Here is a 13,519-nt window from a genome sequence, read left to right on the forward strand (position 1 = left end):
TGCATTTTACTATAGGTAAGTTACATCTACATTTTTTCTTTAAAAAAAGATTTTGCTTATTTATTTGAGAGAGAGAGCATGTGGCGGGAGGGGCAGAGGGAGAGGTAGAAGTAGACTCCAGGCTGAGCAGGGAGCCGGATGTGGGACTCCATCCCAGGATTCCCGGATCGTCACCTGAGCTGAAGGCAGATCCTTAACCGACTGAGCCACCCAGGCACCCTACCTCTAAAGTTTTTCTTAAAGTCCAAGGTATATGGTTGAGTGCAGAGAAAGAAACAGAAGTTACTGATCAATAAGTACAGTCTGCTTCTATTTACTTTAAAAAACGTGCAAGCTGATATTGATTTGCAGAGCTAAGCTAGAAAACCAAAAACATCAAATAGTTCCTCAGAAATGCTTGCAGCATCCTGATCAGGGGGCTTGGCTAACAATGCAGATTCTTGGGCTCTGTCTCAGGACTTTGGAATCAGGATCCCTGGGAGTGGTGCCCAGGAATCTGCATTTTCAGTAGATTTTTCTGATCTTCATTTAATATTTGAGAGGCTTAGTCAGTGAAAAAGAGGGCAGGCCCAGAGACAAAGACGCTGCCAATTATTTTTATGCTCTTTCCATGGTCATGGAGCTATGGACTATTTTTATTGGCGTGCATGTGTTTCAGTATTTTCCAAATAAACCGGTAAGAGTCAGGGTCCCACTTATCATGGGACGAAACCCTCTAGTCTAACCTTCTTCCCTCTTCCCCCACATCCTTCACAAACCCCCCACCCCCGCCCTCCCTTCTCCTGCCCAAGAAAACTCTTGTGGTTAATGAGTCTCGGAACAGTGAAGTGAAATGAAAGTCACAGATAAGAGCGACAGCCGCTGAAGGATTGAGTGGGGGTGGGGGAGGCCCCCTGCAGGAGACCGCCCCTCCCCACCCCCGAAGTTGGGAGTGAGGCGCGCCGGCGACACAAGCTGACCCTCTCTGGCGACCCCACAGAACTACTCCACACATCCCTCCAAAAACACCAGCAGCTTCCCGACCCGCGTCCGCCGTCCCCCCCTCACTCCCAGAGAGCCTTCGGGCCCGGGTCACTTCCGAACCCCGGAGGTGGGCGGGGCACAGGGTGGAGACTCTGGGGGAAGAAAATGCATGGGTCTCCACCCGGTCCCTAGAGATGTCCCGGCTACCGCTGCTGCTGCTCCTGCTGCTGCCGCCGCCGCCACTGACTGTGGACCCCGCCCGGGCCTCGCTGATCCGGTACCGGGGACCCCATCACCACCCCAAACCGGGGACGGCTCCTCCCCCTCTTGCCCTTTAAGTCTGGGGCCCCTCAGTTCAGTGACTCCCAAGCCTAGCACCCCAAGACTTATGATTCCTATCTCTTGGGTTCATAGATCTCCAAACGGGGCTCTCACCCGGCAGGGGGTGGGAGGGTTCCACCCTGTTAGGTCCTAAGAGGGCAGTCCTTTCAGTCTAAGTTCCTCCAACCCTGAGACCCTGCACTGGGGGACTCCTCTGTCCTTCCTGTCTCCAGACAAGTTTTGGGAGGACCACACAGATCCCACCCTGAGCTCTGATGATCTTGTACTGGGGTCTCCAGACGTGCGACTCCCCGTACCCCAACCCAACAAGATCTTGGAGACTCAGAGCTGTGACTCCCCTAGACTCACATCTTCCAAACTGTTTAGGTCTCAAGAAGTCCAGTTTTGGGGATCCCAGTGACCTCCTCCTTTCCCTGGCCTCTGGTGCCCCACACCCCAATCTCTCACTTCTTCTCCTCTCTTCTCCCATCCCCTAGAATTCTTGATTTGGGGGTCCTCTTCCAGGAAACATTTTCCCCACTTGACATTCTTGAGTCTCTCAAAGATTGAGTCATGGGGGGCAAAGATGTGAGGGAGGGAGCAGGGCTCCAAGGAGTGACTAAGAACAGGACAAAAATATTACTGCACAGGATGTTTGCTAACCTGCTTTTTGAACCAAAAAGCTCATGGCCATTTCCCAAGCCAGCGCAAAGGATAGTGATTCTCAGAATCATTTCAAGACCAACAGCATCTGCATGACCCAGGAACTTGGTAGAAATGCAAATTCTCAGGCTCCATCTTGGACCTAGTGAATCAGAAGGGACAAGCTCTGAATTTCACCTCTCAGTCAGGGGTTGGCAAACACTTAGTTCAAGAGCCAAATTCATCCTGCTATGGAGTTTGACAAAACCCAGTCATGTTGCCCAGGACTGTTTCCATGCTATAGTCACAGAGGTGAGTGGTTGCAACAGACACCAATGGCGGGTTAAGTTTTTACAAAATCATTGCCCTTCACTCCTGCTCTAGGTGGTTCCTGTTCCTGCTAAATTTGAGAACCACTGGCATTGAGGGCTACTTTCTCCTTTTTTTTTTTTTAATTTGACCACATAAACATTTGTTTGTTTGATGGGGGGTGGGTAGGGAGAGGGAGAGCCTACAAGCAGGGAAAGAGGCAGAGGGAGAAGCAGGATCCCCACTGAGCAAGGAGCCCCAATGCAGGACATGATCCCAACTCTGGGATCATGAGCTGAGCCACCCTGGGTGCCCCTACTTTCTCCTTTTTAGTGCTTGAATGGATTCCATTCTATGCATGTTCCATGCAGAGCCAAGGCCTAGCTAGTTGGTCTCCAGTTTTCAAAATTAGATACATCCTCATAAACACCTCTTAGTGTACTTGTCCAGTGATCTCCTATAGATGAAACTCATTGAACCGAAATTAAGTTGGGCTAAAATGGGTGCAAATTTAAGCCCTATGATACATACTTGATGAATCATCCTCCAGAAAGTTTGTATCAATCCACATCAATTCACAATCCCCTAGCCAACAGTATCGTTGTTCTTTGCCAGTCTGTAGGGTCAGAAAAGGTTTCTGACTCCTGTCCTTTGTATTCCTTTGACGACTACTGGGGTTGAACATCTAACATAAAAGGATGTTATTTGTTTGTACTTCTTTTGCCTGTTTATGTCCTTTGCCTATTTTCCTACCGGATATCAAGAACTGTGAAGTTAGCTTGCCACAGTTTCATTTCATGGGTGCTCATAGAAAACACAAAACTCCCAGGTCAGAGACAAGGACAGGTTATTACTCTTGGCAACAGTAGTAGCCAGGTTGCTAGTTCTCTGAGCCCCAGTTACCGTGTGGTGAGATGAAGAGGGCTGGCTGAGACCTGCACATGCAGTAAGGTATATTACAGGAAAGGAACCCAAAGTTTAGGGAAACTGAACCTTTTATAGTAGATCATAAACCTGCTTGCTCTTTGCCCCAGAGGGAGACACTGTCTTTCTCCCAAAGCTATTCACTAAAGGAAATCCTTGACAAAGTCCCTCTTTGGAAATGTGAGAGAACCATGGCGAATTGTCTCCCCAGTGCTGGGTTGTTTATCTTACTCTTATTTGTTTGTAAAAATTCTTTGCATATTAAAGGTACTAACTCTTTGGCATATAACCTGTAATAATTTACCCCTAGATTAAAAAAAAAAACACAACTTTTTAAACAGCTTTGTGTGTTGGGAAAAGGGAGTACAAAGTTTTAAAATTTTAGAGTCCCATTCATCAACATTCTCCCCAATAATTTCTGATCTTGTTATCATGCTTTGAAATGCCAGAGTCATTTAAACATTTTACTTCATTCTAGTGCTCTTAAATATTACATTTAATGGGGGTACCTGGGTGGCTCAGTCAGTTAGGCATCTGCCTTCGGCTCAGGTCAAGATCCTGGAGTCCTGGGATCAAGCCCTGCATCGGGCTCTCTGCTCAACGAGGGGTCTGCTTCTCCCTATTTTGCTCCTCCCCGACTTGTTCTCACTCTTTCTCTCTTGCTCACTCTCTCTCAAGTAAATAAGAAAAGAATCTTTTAAAAAATTACATTTAACCTTAACTCTTTGATTATCTGGAACATAGTTTAATATAAATAATGAAATTGGGATTTGGTGCTTGTCCTCTCCCCCCACCAATAAGGAAAATTGTCTCTCACATCATGATGAGAAGCATGCAAGGAACGGTTTCTGCAAAGGCTAGTTTTTTTTTTTTTTTTTAGACTTTATTTATTTATTTGACAGACAGAGATCACATGTAGGCAGAGAGGCAGGCAGAGAGAGAGGGAAGCAGGCTCCATGCTGAGCAGAGAGCCCGATGCGGGGCTCGATCCCAGGACCCTGAGATCATGACCTGAGCCGAAGGCAGCGGCTTAACCCACTGAGCCACCCAGGCGCCCCTGGAATGTCTCTTATTGAAAGATTCTAGGGGGGAAACTCTGTTTGGGATGGCTTGCTCTTATAAAGTCTTTGGGGAAGTTTGTCATCATGGTTTGATATGTGTTTCGTTGGGTTTCCTGGAAGGTTGTTATTGTAGGGTTTCTGGTAATGACAGTTATTGTAGGGCCATAGAGACATTTGCTTTATCATTATATCCTATTTGGAACATTCTGTCATAGAGGGTCTCCAGGAAGAGTAGTTTCCTAACTGTCAGTGTTCTCCCCAACAGGATCCCTCTCCGCCGAGTCTACCCTGGACGTGGGACCCTGAACCCACTGAGGGGATGGGGGAAGCCAGCAGTGCCCCCCAGTTTGGAGGCCCCATCCCCTGGGGACAAGCCTGTCTTTGTACCTCTCTCTAATTATCTGAATGTGAGTCACGGCCCCAGAGAGTCCCTGCCCTCCTCCCCACTTAGGAAGCCAAGCTCTTCATTCCCCCTCTCTCCTGTTTTGCCATCAGGCCCAGTATTATGGGGAAATTGGACTGGGGACACCCCCACAAAACTTCTCTGTCGTCTTTGACACTGGCTCCTCCAACCTCTGGGTTCCATCCATAAGATGCCACTTCTTGAGTCTGCCCTGCTGTGAGATTTCTTTCTTTCTTTCTTTTTAAATTAAATTAAATTTATTTATTTGACAAAGAGAGATCCAAGATCCTAAGTAGGCAGAGAAGCAGGCAGGAGTGGGGTGGGGGGGTAGGGGGGTGGGGAAGCAGGCTCCCTGCTAAGCAGAGAGCCCGATGTGGGACTCAATCCCAGGACCCTGGGATCATGAACTGAGCCAAAGGCAGAGGTTTTAACCCACTGAGCCACCCAGGTGCCCCGCTGCTGTGAGATTTCATGGGGGATGATAAGGCTGAACAGAGGTGATGAGAGAAGGGAGGCCTGGTTCTTGGCTTCCCAAGGATTTCTGAGGCACTTTTCTCTTCTGACATGCCTTCAGGGGTGACAAGGGCACAGAGGCAGGAGGCACTGAGGATATTCCCTTTCCCCAGTGACACCTCCCTGATCTTCTAACCTAGGGTTCCACCACCGCTTCAACTCCAAAGCCTCCAGCTCCTTCCAACCCAATGGGACCAAGTTTGCCATTCAGTATGGAACTGGGAAGCTAGATGGCATCCTGAGTGAGGACAAGCTGACTGTGCGTGACCCTTGACCCCAGGAGGACTTGAGCCTGGGAGAACCCCAATGTCTAAGATGATCTGGCTTAGGGAGGTGCCTTAGGAGGCGGGGCTTCCAGGGCAAATGCATGAGGCTTCTGGAGTGAGGGGCGGGGCTTCTTGGGTAAAAGGGGCAGGGTTTCTCAAGCAGGGGTGGGGCTTCCTGGTTAAAGGGGTGGGCTTCTTAAGTGGAGAAGCAAAGCTTCCTAGGCAGTTGAAGTTGTTTTCAAATGTCTCCAAATGTGGGATTCAGGCCTTCATTTGCAAGATCTCAGGGTTACAAAGGTAATGTCCTCCAAGAAGTAACTTGCTTCATTTGCATCTGTCCTTAGATTGGAGGAATTAAGGGTGCATCAGTGATTTTTGGAGAGGCTCTGTGGGAGCCCAGCCTGGTCTTCACGTTTGCCCACTTCGATGGGGTACTGGGCCTCGGTTTCCCCATTCTGGCTGTCGGAGGAGTTCGGCCCCCGCTGGATACACTGGTGGACGAGGGGCTACTGGATAAACCCATCTTCTCCTTCTACCTCAACAGGTAATGGGGAAGGGTCTACCTTCCTATGAGTCCTAGCCCCAGGAAGTGGGTTCTGTTTTTAGCAAGTCCCTTACCCACTAAAAGAAGTCTCATCCTGCACTCACCAAGTCACCGACCCAATCAATATAAGTAATACCTGTTCAAAAGTTCCACTGACCAAGCAACCTTAAGACCCATGAAAGACACTCACCATCATTTTAAATGCTCCACGTTCCAAACTCAAACCAGGAAACTCCATGCTCTACCTACTCAACTTAGGAATCCCCTCTTCACCATACAGAAAACCCAAATGCTATTTGAGAATGCACTCCAGAAGTCGGAAGTTACCCATTTTATTTTTTAAAAAGATTTTTATTATTTATTTATTTGGGAGAGCGAGAGCTCACAAGTAGGCAGAGCAGCAGGCAGAGAGAGAGGGGGAAGCAGGCTTCCTGCTGAGTAGAGAGCCTGATGCAGGGCTTGATCCCAGGACCCTGAGATCATGACCTGAGCCGAAGACAGAGGCTTAACCCACTGAGCCACCCAGGTTCCCCTAAGCTACCCATTTTTTTTTTTAAGATTTTATTTATTTATTTGACAGAGAGAAATTACAAGTACACTGAGAGGCAGGCAGAGAGAGAGAGAGAGAAGGAAGCAGGCTCCCTGCTGAGCAGAGAGCCCGATGTGGGACTCGACCCCAGGACCCTGAGATCATGACCTGAGCCGAAGGCAGCGGCTTAACCCACTGAGCCACCCAGGCGCCCTAAGCTACCCATTTTAATCTAAGAAGTCCCAGGTACCTTTTAGGAAGCTTGACCTTATGTTCAGAAATCTCCACCCACCATCCAGAAAGTCCCCACCTTCCCTCTGGAGGCCCATATGCCATAGGCATAAAATCCTGTGCACTTTCAGTTACCCTGATGTCCACCCCACTCGGTCAACCCACTGTGTAGATCTCTCCTCCTGCACCTCCAGGAATCACTGCCCTTCCTTCCCCCACTCTCAGCCAAGTAGGAAGTCTACCACCTCTGAACTATGAGACCTTCAATTCAGAAGGTCTCGCCATGCACCCAGGAAGCCACCCCACTTCTACCCAAGTCACACCTGCCAGAGCCAATTCACAAACCCCAATGCTCCACTTAAATTCCACCCCCAAAATTCCATCTCCCACAGCCAAATCAAGAAGTCCCATCCTCACTTCAGAAAGCCCTCAGGACCCTACAATCCTGACCTTCCTCAAGAGCAGTCCTCTCTCTCTTCACTTCTTGCTTTGCTTCCCAGTCGCAACATCTAGGCCCTGCCTGTACCCCACTCCCACCTAGAACCTGGAGACCTTCCCTTGGCAGGAATTCCCTTCCTTGGCCCCTCCTGGGGCTAGCAAGGGAAACACCCATGACATTGCTAGTACTTTGCCTCTACAGGGATCCTAAGGCAGCGGATGGAGGAGAGCTGGTACTGGGTGGCTCAGATCCAGCTCACTATATCCCACCCCTCACTTTCTTGCCAGTCACGATCCCTGCCTACTGGCAGATCCACATGGAGCGGTGAGGGACCTGGCCTTCTAGGTCTGGGAGGAATGGGCAAGAGCCTCATCTCCAGTGTCCTGGGAGAATGGAGCTTGGAGGCCTGGACTCCTGGGTCTAAGGGAGGAGAGAGCTGGGGCCAGGATTCCCGGGTCTGAGGGAGGAGGGGCTAGGGGCCAGGATTCCTGGGTCTGAGGGAGGGGGGTCTGGGGGGGGGCAGGATTCCTGGGTCTGAGGGAGGACAGGCTGGGCTAGGGAGGAAGGGCAGAGGGCCTGGACTCCTAGGGCACTGGCTCCAATGTCTACTCCTTGCCCCCTCACAGTGTGAACGTGGGCACAGGGCTGACTCTTTGTGCTCAGGGCTGTGCTGCCATCCTGGACACGGGCACATCCCTCATCACAGGACCCACTGAGGAGATCCAGGCCCTGCATGCCGCCATTGGAGGAGTCTCCCTGCTGTTGGGGGAGGTGAGGACCCAGTGTCTGGTAGGGATTTGATGGAAAACAATGCCCAAGGGTGGGAATAAATGGTTAAGAGGTATCGCAGGGTAAAAGGCACTGGGCATCACGAGCAACAGCCTGGGCTAGTGGGAGGGAGCAAGGACCCCACCTAGGCCTCTGCCGAGTCATTCTGGACAGGAGGAGATGGTGATGGGGGGTTATTCAGGACTGAATGGGAGTGGGAAGCCTAAGGAGCCTGGCGGGGTCTGGGGGAGGTGTGAAGGAAGCGCAGGAAGAGTCAGGGGGCATTAGCCCCCGGACAGTAATCAGCCACAGAAGAGGGGAGCCCTTTCTGGGAGAGAGAAGAGATCCCAGAAGCAGCCTTGGGGAACACCACACAAAGGAGAAGTGGAGACAGGACAGGAGCAGCCTGAGGCATGGGAGAGTGGAGGCTCACAGAAGCTGTGCCAAGAGAGTTTCAGGCCTGGTGGGGGGCACGGTGCTACATCAAAGCTGCTCTCTCACTTCTATGTCAAGAAGCCCTGTAGCTCCCGGGGGGCAGGGGGGGTTCCTTCCAGGTTAGGATTTCTGTGACTCTATATCTGTTTTCTTTGGCACTGCTGAGAGGGTAGAGAAAACTCAGTTTGTGGGGATCCGAGTCAAATATCCAGGATGTGGGCTCGTAATGAGCCAAGTGAACCAGGGAGATCATAGTGGTTCAATGTGGCTTGCCTGGGGTTGGGATTCAGCTCTGCCACGTAAGAACTATGCTGTCTTGGACAAGTCACTTAGTGTTCCTTGGTCTTGGTTTCCTAACCTCTAAAGTAGGGTCACTAATACCTCTTAGGTATGTTGTGGAATTGAATAAATCAACCCACTTAAGGTACTCGGAACAATGCTCTGATGCTGTCATCTCTCTCAAGAGAGATATACACTCAAAATTAGCTTCTCACCATTCCTTACCTTCCTAACAAGGTAATTACTATTGGTTTTTACGGAAAATAGACTTCCTGGTAGTCATTTACATTACAGTCATTTCCAAATGTAAACATTTACAATATTTACAGCCTAGCTTTGTATTCTTAAGGACTTGGGGGTGGTGGGATGGGAGAGCAGGTACCCCATCAGTCTAGAAAGGGCAGCTCTCGGCCACTCAGTTCCAGCTAAGTATTTCCGTGCAGGGAAAGCTAGATCTGGTTTGTTGGAGAAAGCTGAAAACATTATTTGAAACCTCCTGGTTCATGAATAATAACACTCTTAGTATGTCAGGCATTCTTCCAAACTAACTCATTTATTTCTCACAAAATATCTCTTAAGTATTACTATCAACTAACACCTTCAAATTGGAAACTGAGGCACAGAGAGGCTAAGTGACTTGTCTAAGGTTGCACAGCACTGGACTCCAAGGATACAATCTGTACCACTGTGGTGTACAGTTGGTAAATAATTTTGAAAACACTTTGGAAACACTTAGGCAATTGCAATACACCTGTGGGCTCTGTGTGCCTCACGGGGTCAGCATTTTTTGATCTACAAGTAGATGGAGGAAAAGATTTGATCAAAAGGGAGCCTAAAGGAAGTGACAATGATTATGTATGTGTGTGGTGAGTAAGGATAGAGAAGGCAGTAGAGCTTGACCACACAAGGCTCTGAGTATCTACTTTAAGCAGAGCAGGAATCCTTCAACTCCCCTTGTTCCTCTTTTCCTTCAGTACCTCATCCAGTGCTCGAAAATTCCAACACTTCCTCCAGTCTCCTTTCTCCTTGGTGGGGTCTGGTTTAACCTTACAGCCCAGGACTATGTCATCCAGGTAGGTAGTCGTAACAAGTCAGAGTGATGCAGTAAGATGGGATTTGAGAGGATGGAGCTGGGAGTGAGACATCACCAGGACTGAGGAGGGGGTCACAGAAACACTTCTGGTGCCCGGGATTGTGGGCGGGGCAAGGCTCTGGCTCCCCGGGAAGAGGAGGGTTAGGTGCGCGTGACACACCCAGTGGCCTCTCTTGTCGTCCTGCAGATTGCTCGGGGTGGTGTTCGCCTCTGCTTGTCTGGCTTCCAGGCCCTGGACATGCCTCCGCCTGCAGGGCCCCTCTGGATTCTTGGCGATGTCTTCTTGCGGACCTATGTAGCGGTCTTCGATCGCGGGAACCTAACAGGCGGTGCCCGGGTGGGGCTGGCTCGCGCTCGCTCTTGGGAAGCAGGACCACAAGGGGGCGGGCCCGCGTGGGCGCAGGGCACCGGTTGGCGCGCTGGCTAGGCGCACGCGCACCGAGTGGTAGCCGAAGCATAACTAGCTACTCAGTAAAAACCCGTTATTTACATTGACCCTACCTGGGTTCCCCCCCTTTTAAAAAAATTTTTAAGCGCACGATTTTTGGAGAGAAAAATTAGTGTTCAGCTCTCTCGAGTTGAGGAAGAAAGGAAAAAAGGGCTCACACCAGTGCGGGAGCCTTGTACTACGAATCCCATGAAGCCCTTCGCCTATGCCCTCCGTAGACAAAGGCGTCCGGCACCGCGGAGCATCATGGACCTTGTATTCCAGGCTGTGTTCTTTTGCCGGGGGCGGGCGCAGCCACAACATGCGTGGGAGGCGACAGGTCGCGACGGCAGCGACAGGTGGCAGTTGGGGGTGGTGGCTGAATCCTAAAGGGCTTTCCAACCCTTGTTTTAAGGAGTGGAGATACGATTCCCGCAGACTTCATCTTCTGTTCCTCTTCTCTCCTCTGGGATCTGAGACACCCCTGGGTCCGCCATAAAGGCGGGGCTTGAAGCCCCCGGGTTGGGGAGAGCTATGCTGTCCCTCCTCCGGCGATGATGTCATTGCCCCCCCTCCGCAGCCTCTTGCTGCCCTGAGCTGCCGGGGCTGGGTCACCCCTCCCCCAACGCCAGCCCCGGATTCCCCCATCCCCGCACCGCCTCGACTTGGGGTGAGTACGGGGGAGGGGGAGAAGGCTCGGGTATTGGGGGCGGTAAGACGGCCCAGATCCCAGTTTGGGAGGCGGGATACCCAGGAGATGAAGACTCAAAAATTACAGCGGAGAGATTCTTCCTTAATAACGAGGTTTGGGGGCCAAGGTTTTTGGAGGGTTTGGGGAACCCAAGTTCCTAGGCAGAGTCTCCGTATTTTCAGCTTTGGTGTTCGGGAGACCCCGTTTCCTAGAACTGATAGGAATGGAGGCGGAGGAACGATCCTGGGGTCCTAGAAATTGGGAAGCGGGATACCCTTTTCCAATTCCAGGGCCTTGGAGAATGGGGGAGGGTAAGTTAAAAGAGGGCGCCTAGGATGACGGAGGTGGGAGTTTGGAGCTTTCAGGAATTTCAGGGAAAGATTAGGTTGGGAAGGAGGAGAAAAGAGAAAGGTCTGAAGGGGAGGACAGATATTGGCCTACACCCTACTAGTGTCTATGGCCAAAAAATAGAGTCCACTTCCCTCTGGTCTGTCTGCAAAGGCTGGGCGTCCCATAGCTGGAGCCTACATTATGCCTCCAGAAGCCTACCCCACGGATACAGAATCCAGGCTCACAAATCCCCCCACATAACCTAGTGGGGTCTGGGGAGGGCCATGAGGGAGTGATGGCATTCATTTTTCCCAGGGCCTGATGGAGTCTGGACTATCCTGTTACTCCTTGCCCTGGGGCCTCCTTCCTGCTCCTATGGTCTTTAATCTGGAGTCTCACCCCTATTTCAGCCTCCTCCCTCTCCTTCGCACCTTCTCCACATCTTCTGACCTCCGCAAAAATCGCTGGTTTGGTAACTTGATCCCGTGCCTGACTGCTGTCAAAAGCAGAAGAGAAAAGTAGAGTTGGGGGGAGGGGAGAGGATATAAAGGAGCATGGCTGATTTAGGTCCTTATTCTAGCCCCTACTCCCACTCCTAAGGCCTACCCAACTCCTCCTCCAGTCACCACCCTCACACCCGACTTGCTCAGAAACCTTACCCAACCCAAGCCTCAGCCTAAGTCCAGTCCCTCACCTCAAGACTCACTGCTTCTGCCTGGGGATACACCAGAATTCTGGGCAGAGAGGAGTAGGAGGCTCCGATGTCTCTTCTCTGCCTTTCTGGGTCCCATCGGGGGCTTTAGGACTGCTCACGGATACTGGATTCAGGATACTGAATCGGGGGCAGCGGGGGAGCCCAGGGTCTAGGGGGTGAGGGAAGCTACCTCCCTGGTCTGCAGGACGGGCCTCACTTCTGCAACTCTCTCCGCAGTGACGCAGCCTCGAGTCCTGGCCAGGATGGGGATTAGAGGGTGTGATGGGGGGGGGGGTCAGAGACCAAATGACAGCAGGACAAAGTCCCAAAGAAGTGGGGACAGAGACTCAGAAGGGGGCAAAAGAGACACAGGGAGCGAGGATAGAGACCCAAATAGGGGCACAGAGAAAAAGAAAGGGCAGAAAGAGAAAAGGCACTTACAAGGGAGGGAAAGTGGTGGAGGAGAGGAAAAAGATACTGGGAGGGAGGTTGTAAGAGAACAAGAGCAAGGGGGACAGAAAGGCAAGATGAATGGGCAGAGAAGGGGGTGGGGAGTAGAGATTGGGAGAGGGGAGTGGAGGACAGAGACACAAAGAAGACAGAGGGTTGGAGGGAACAGAGACCCAGAGAGTGGGAGACAGGGTCCTAGAACAAGGGGGACTGCGACCCAGAGAAGGGGCAGATTGGCGAGGAGGGGCGGGGAGGGGGTAGTGGAGGTTAGAGACACAAAGAGGACGGATAGAGACAGGGAGGGGACAGAGGCCCAGAGATAGAGGCAAATCCTTGAGAAAAAGGTACAGAAACCAGGAGAAAGAGACTGGGGATAGGGGGGAAAGAGACACAATTGGGGGAGAGGATGGGGGCAAAGACTCAGAGGAGAGGGACACCTTCAGAGAACCATGGGACAGAGACCCAGAGGGAGGGTAGAGACTTGTAAGAGGGGCCAGAGTCTCAGAGTGGTGAGGGCAGAGACGAAGGGACAAATACTCAGAGAAAGGGGAGAGAAAGACATCGAGAGACACAGAAACGGGAGCGGGGGGTGGGTGGGTAGGCGATACGAACCAGCCGCCGCACCTGCAGAGGGAGGCGGCGGGCCAGGGATAGTGCCGCGGGAGGAAGCCCGCAGCCCCTGACCCACCCCCTTCGCTCCCGCAGGCACCGCCTCCTCCCGCCGCAGCCCGGGCAGCAGCCGCTGGCCCCGCCCCAGCGCCTGCGCCCTGCTACTCGGCGTCTGGCCAGCTAAGGGGGCGGGGCCGGACACGCCCTTCATATAGCCCCGCCCCAAACCTCCCTCTCTCCCCTCCCGCCCGGACTCCCGGACACCTAGCCCCACCCCATTTTTTCATTGGTCCTGCTTATTTCCTAGCCTTCGTAGCGCTTAGGTTTTTCCCCTCCGCCGCCCTTAAGACTCCCTCTTCACCAGTCCTCATTTATCCTTTGGTCTCCAGTCTGCAGTTCGCTGTTGTGTAGACTTGGTCCCTTTTTCATCAGCAGTTGGAAGTTCTTGTATCGCCCTCTAAAAGCCCCACTGACTCTTACGATTCTCTCCCAGTTTCTGAGCCCCAAGACTCCCCATTCCAGGTCCCACCCTTCCAACCAGCCCAGTATCTTTGTACCCTGCAGATCTCACCTTTCCCATAGTGTACCCATTATCCGT

At 51.7% G+C, this 13,519-nt stretch overlaps 1 protein-coding gene across 1 annotated transcript; it reads left to right on the forward strand.

Annotated features, from left to right (window-relative positions):
• Positions 1-1,100: 1,100 nt before the first annotated feature.
• NAPSA (napsin A aspartic peptidase) lies at positions 1,101-10,215 on the forward strand. Its single transcript, XM_059382803.1, has 9 exons — positions 1,101-1,240; positions 4,486-4,627; positions 4,716-4,839; positions 5,277-5,395; positions 5,747-5,946; positions 7,347-7,469; positions 7,772-7,916; positions 9,602-9,700; positions 9,908-10,215. The coding sequence occupies exons 1-9, from the start codon at positions 1,158-1,160 to the stop codon at positions 10,145-10,147; spliced, it is 1,275 nt and encodes a 424-aa protein (XP_059238786.1). The 5' UTR covers positions 1,101-1,157; the 3' UTR covers positions 10,148-10,215.
• The last annotated feature ends 3,304 nt before the right edge of the window (positions 10,216-13,519 follow it).

This window comes from Mustela nigripes, chromosome 17, assembly GCF_022355385.1.
Source record: "Mustela nigripes isolate SB6536 chromosome 17, MUSNIG.SB6536, whole genome shotgun sequence".
NCBI lineage: Eukaryota > Metazoa > Chordata > Mammalia > Carnivora > Mustelidae > Mustela > Mustela nigripes.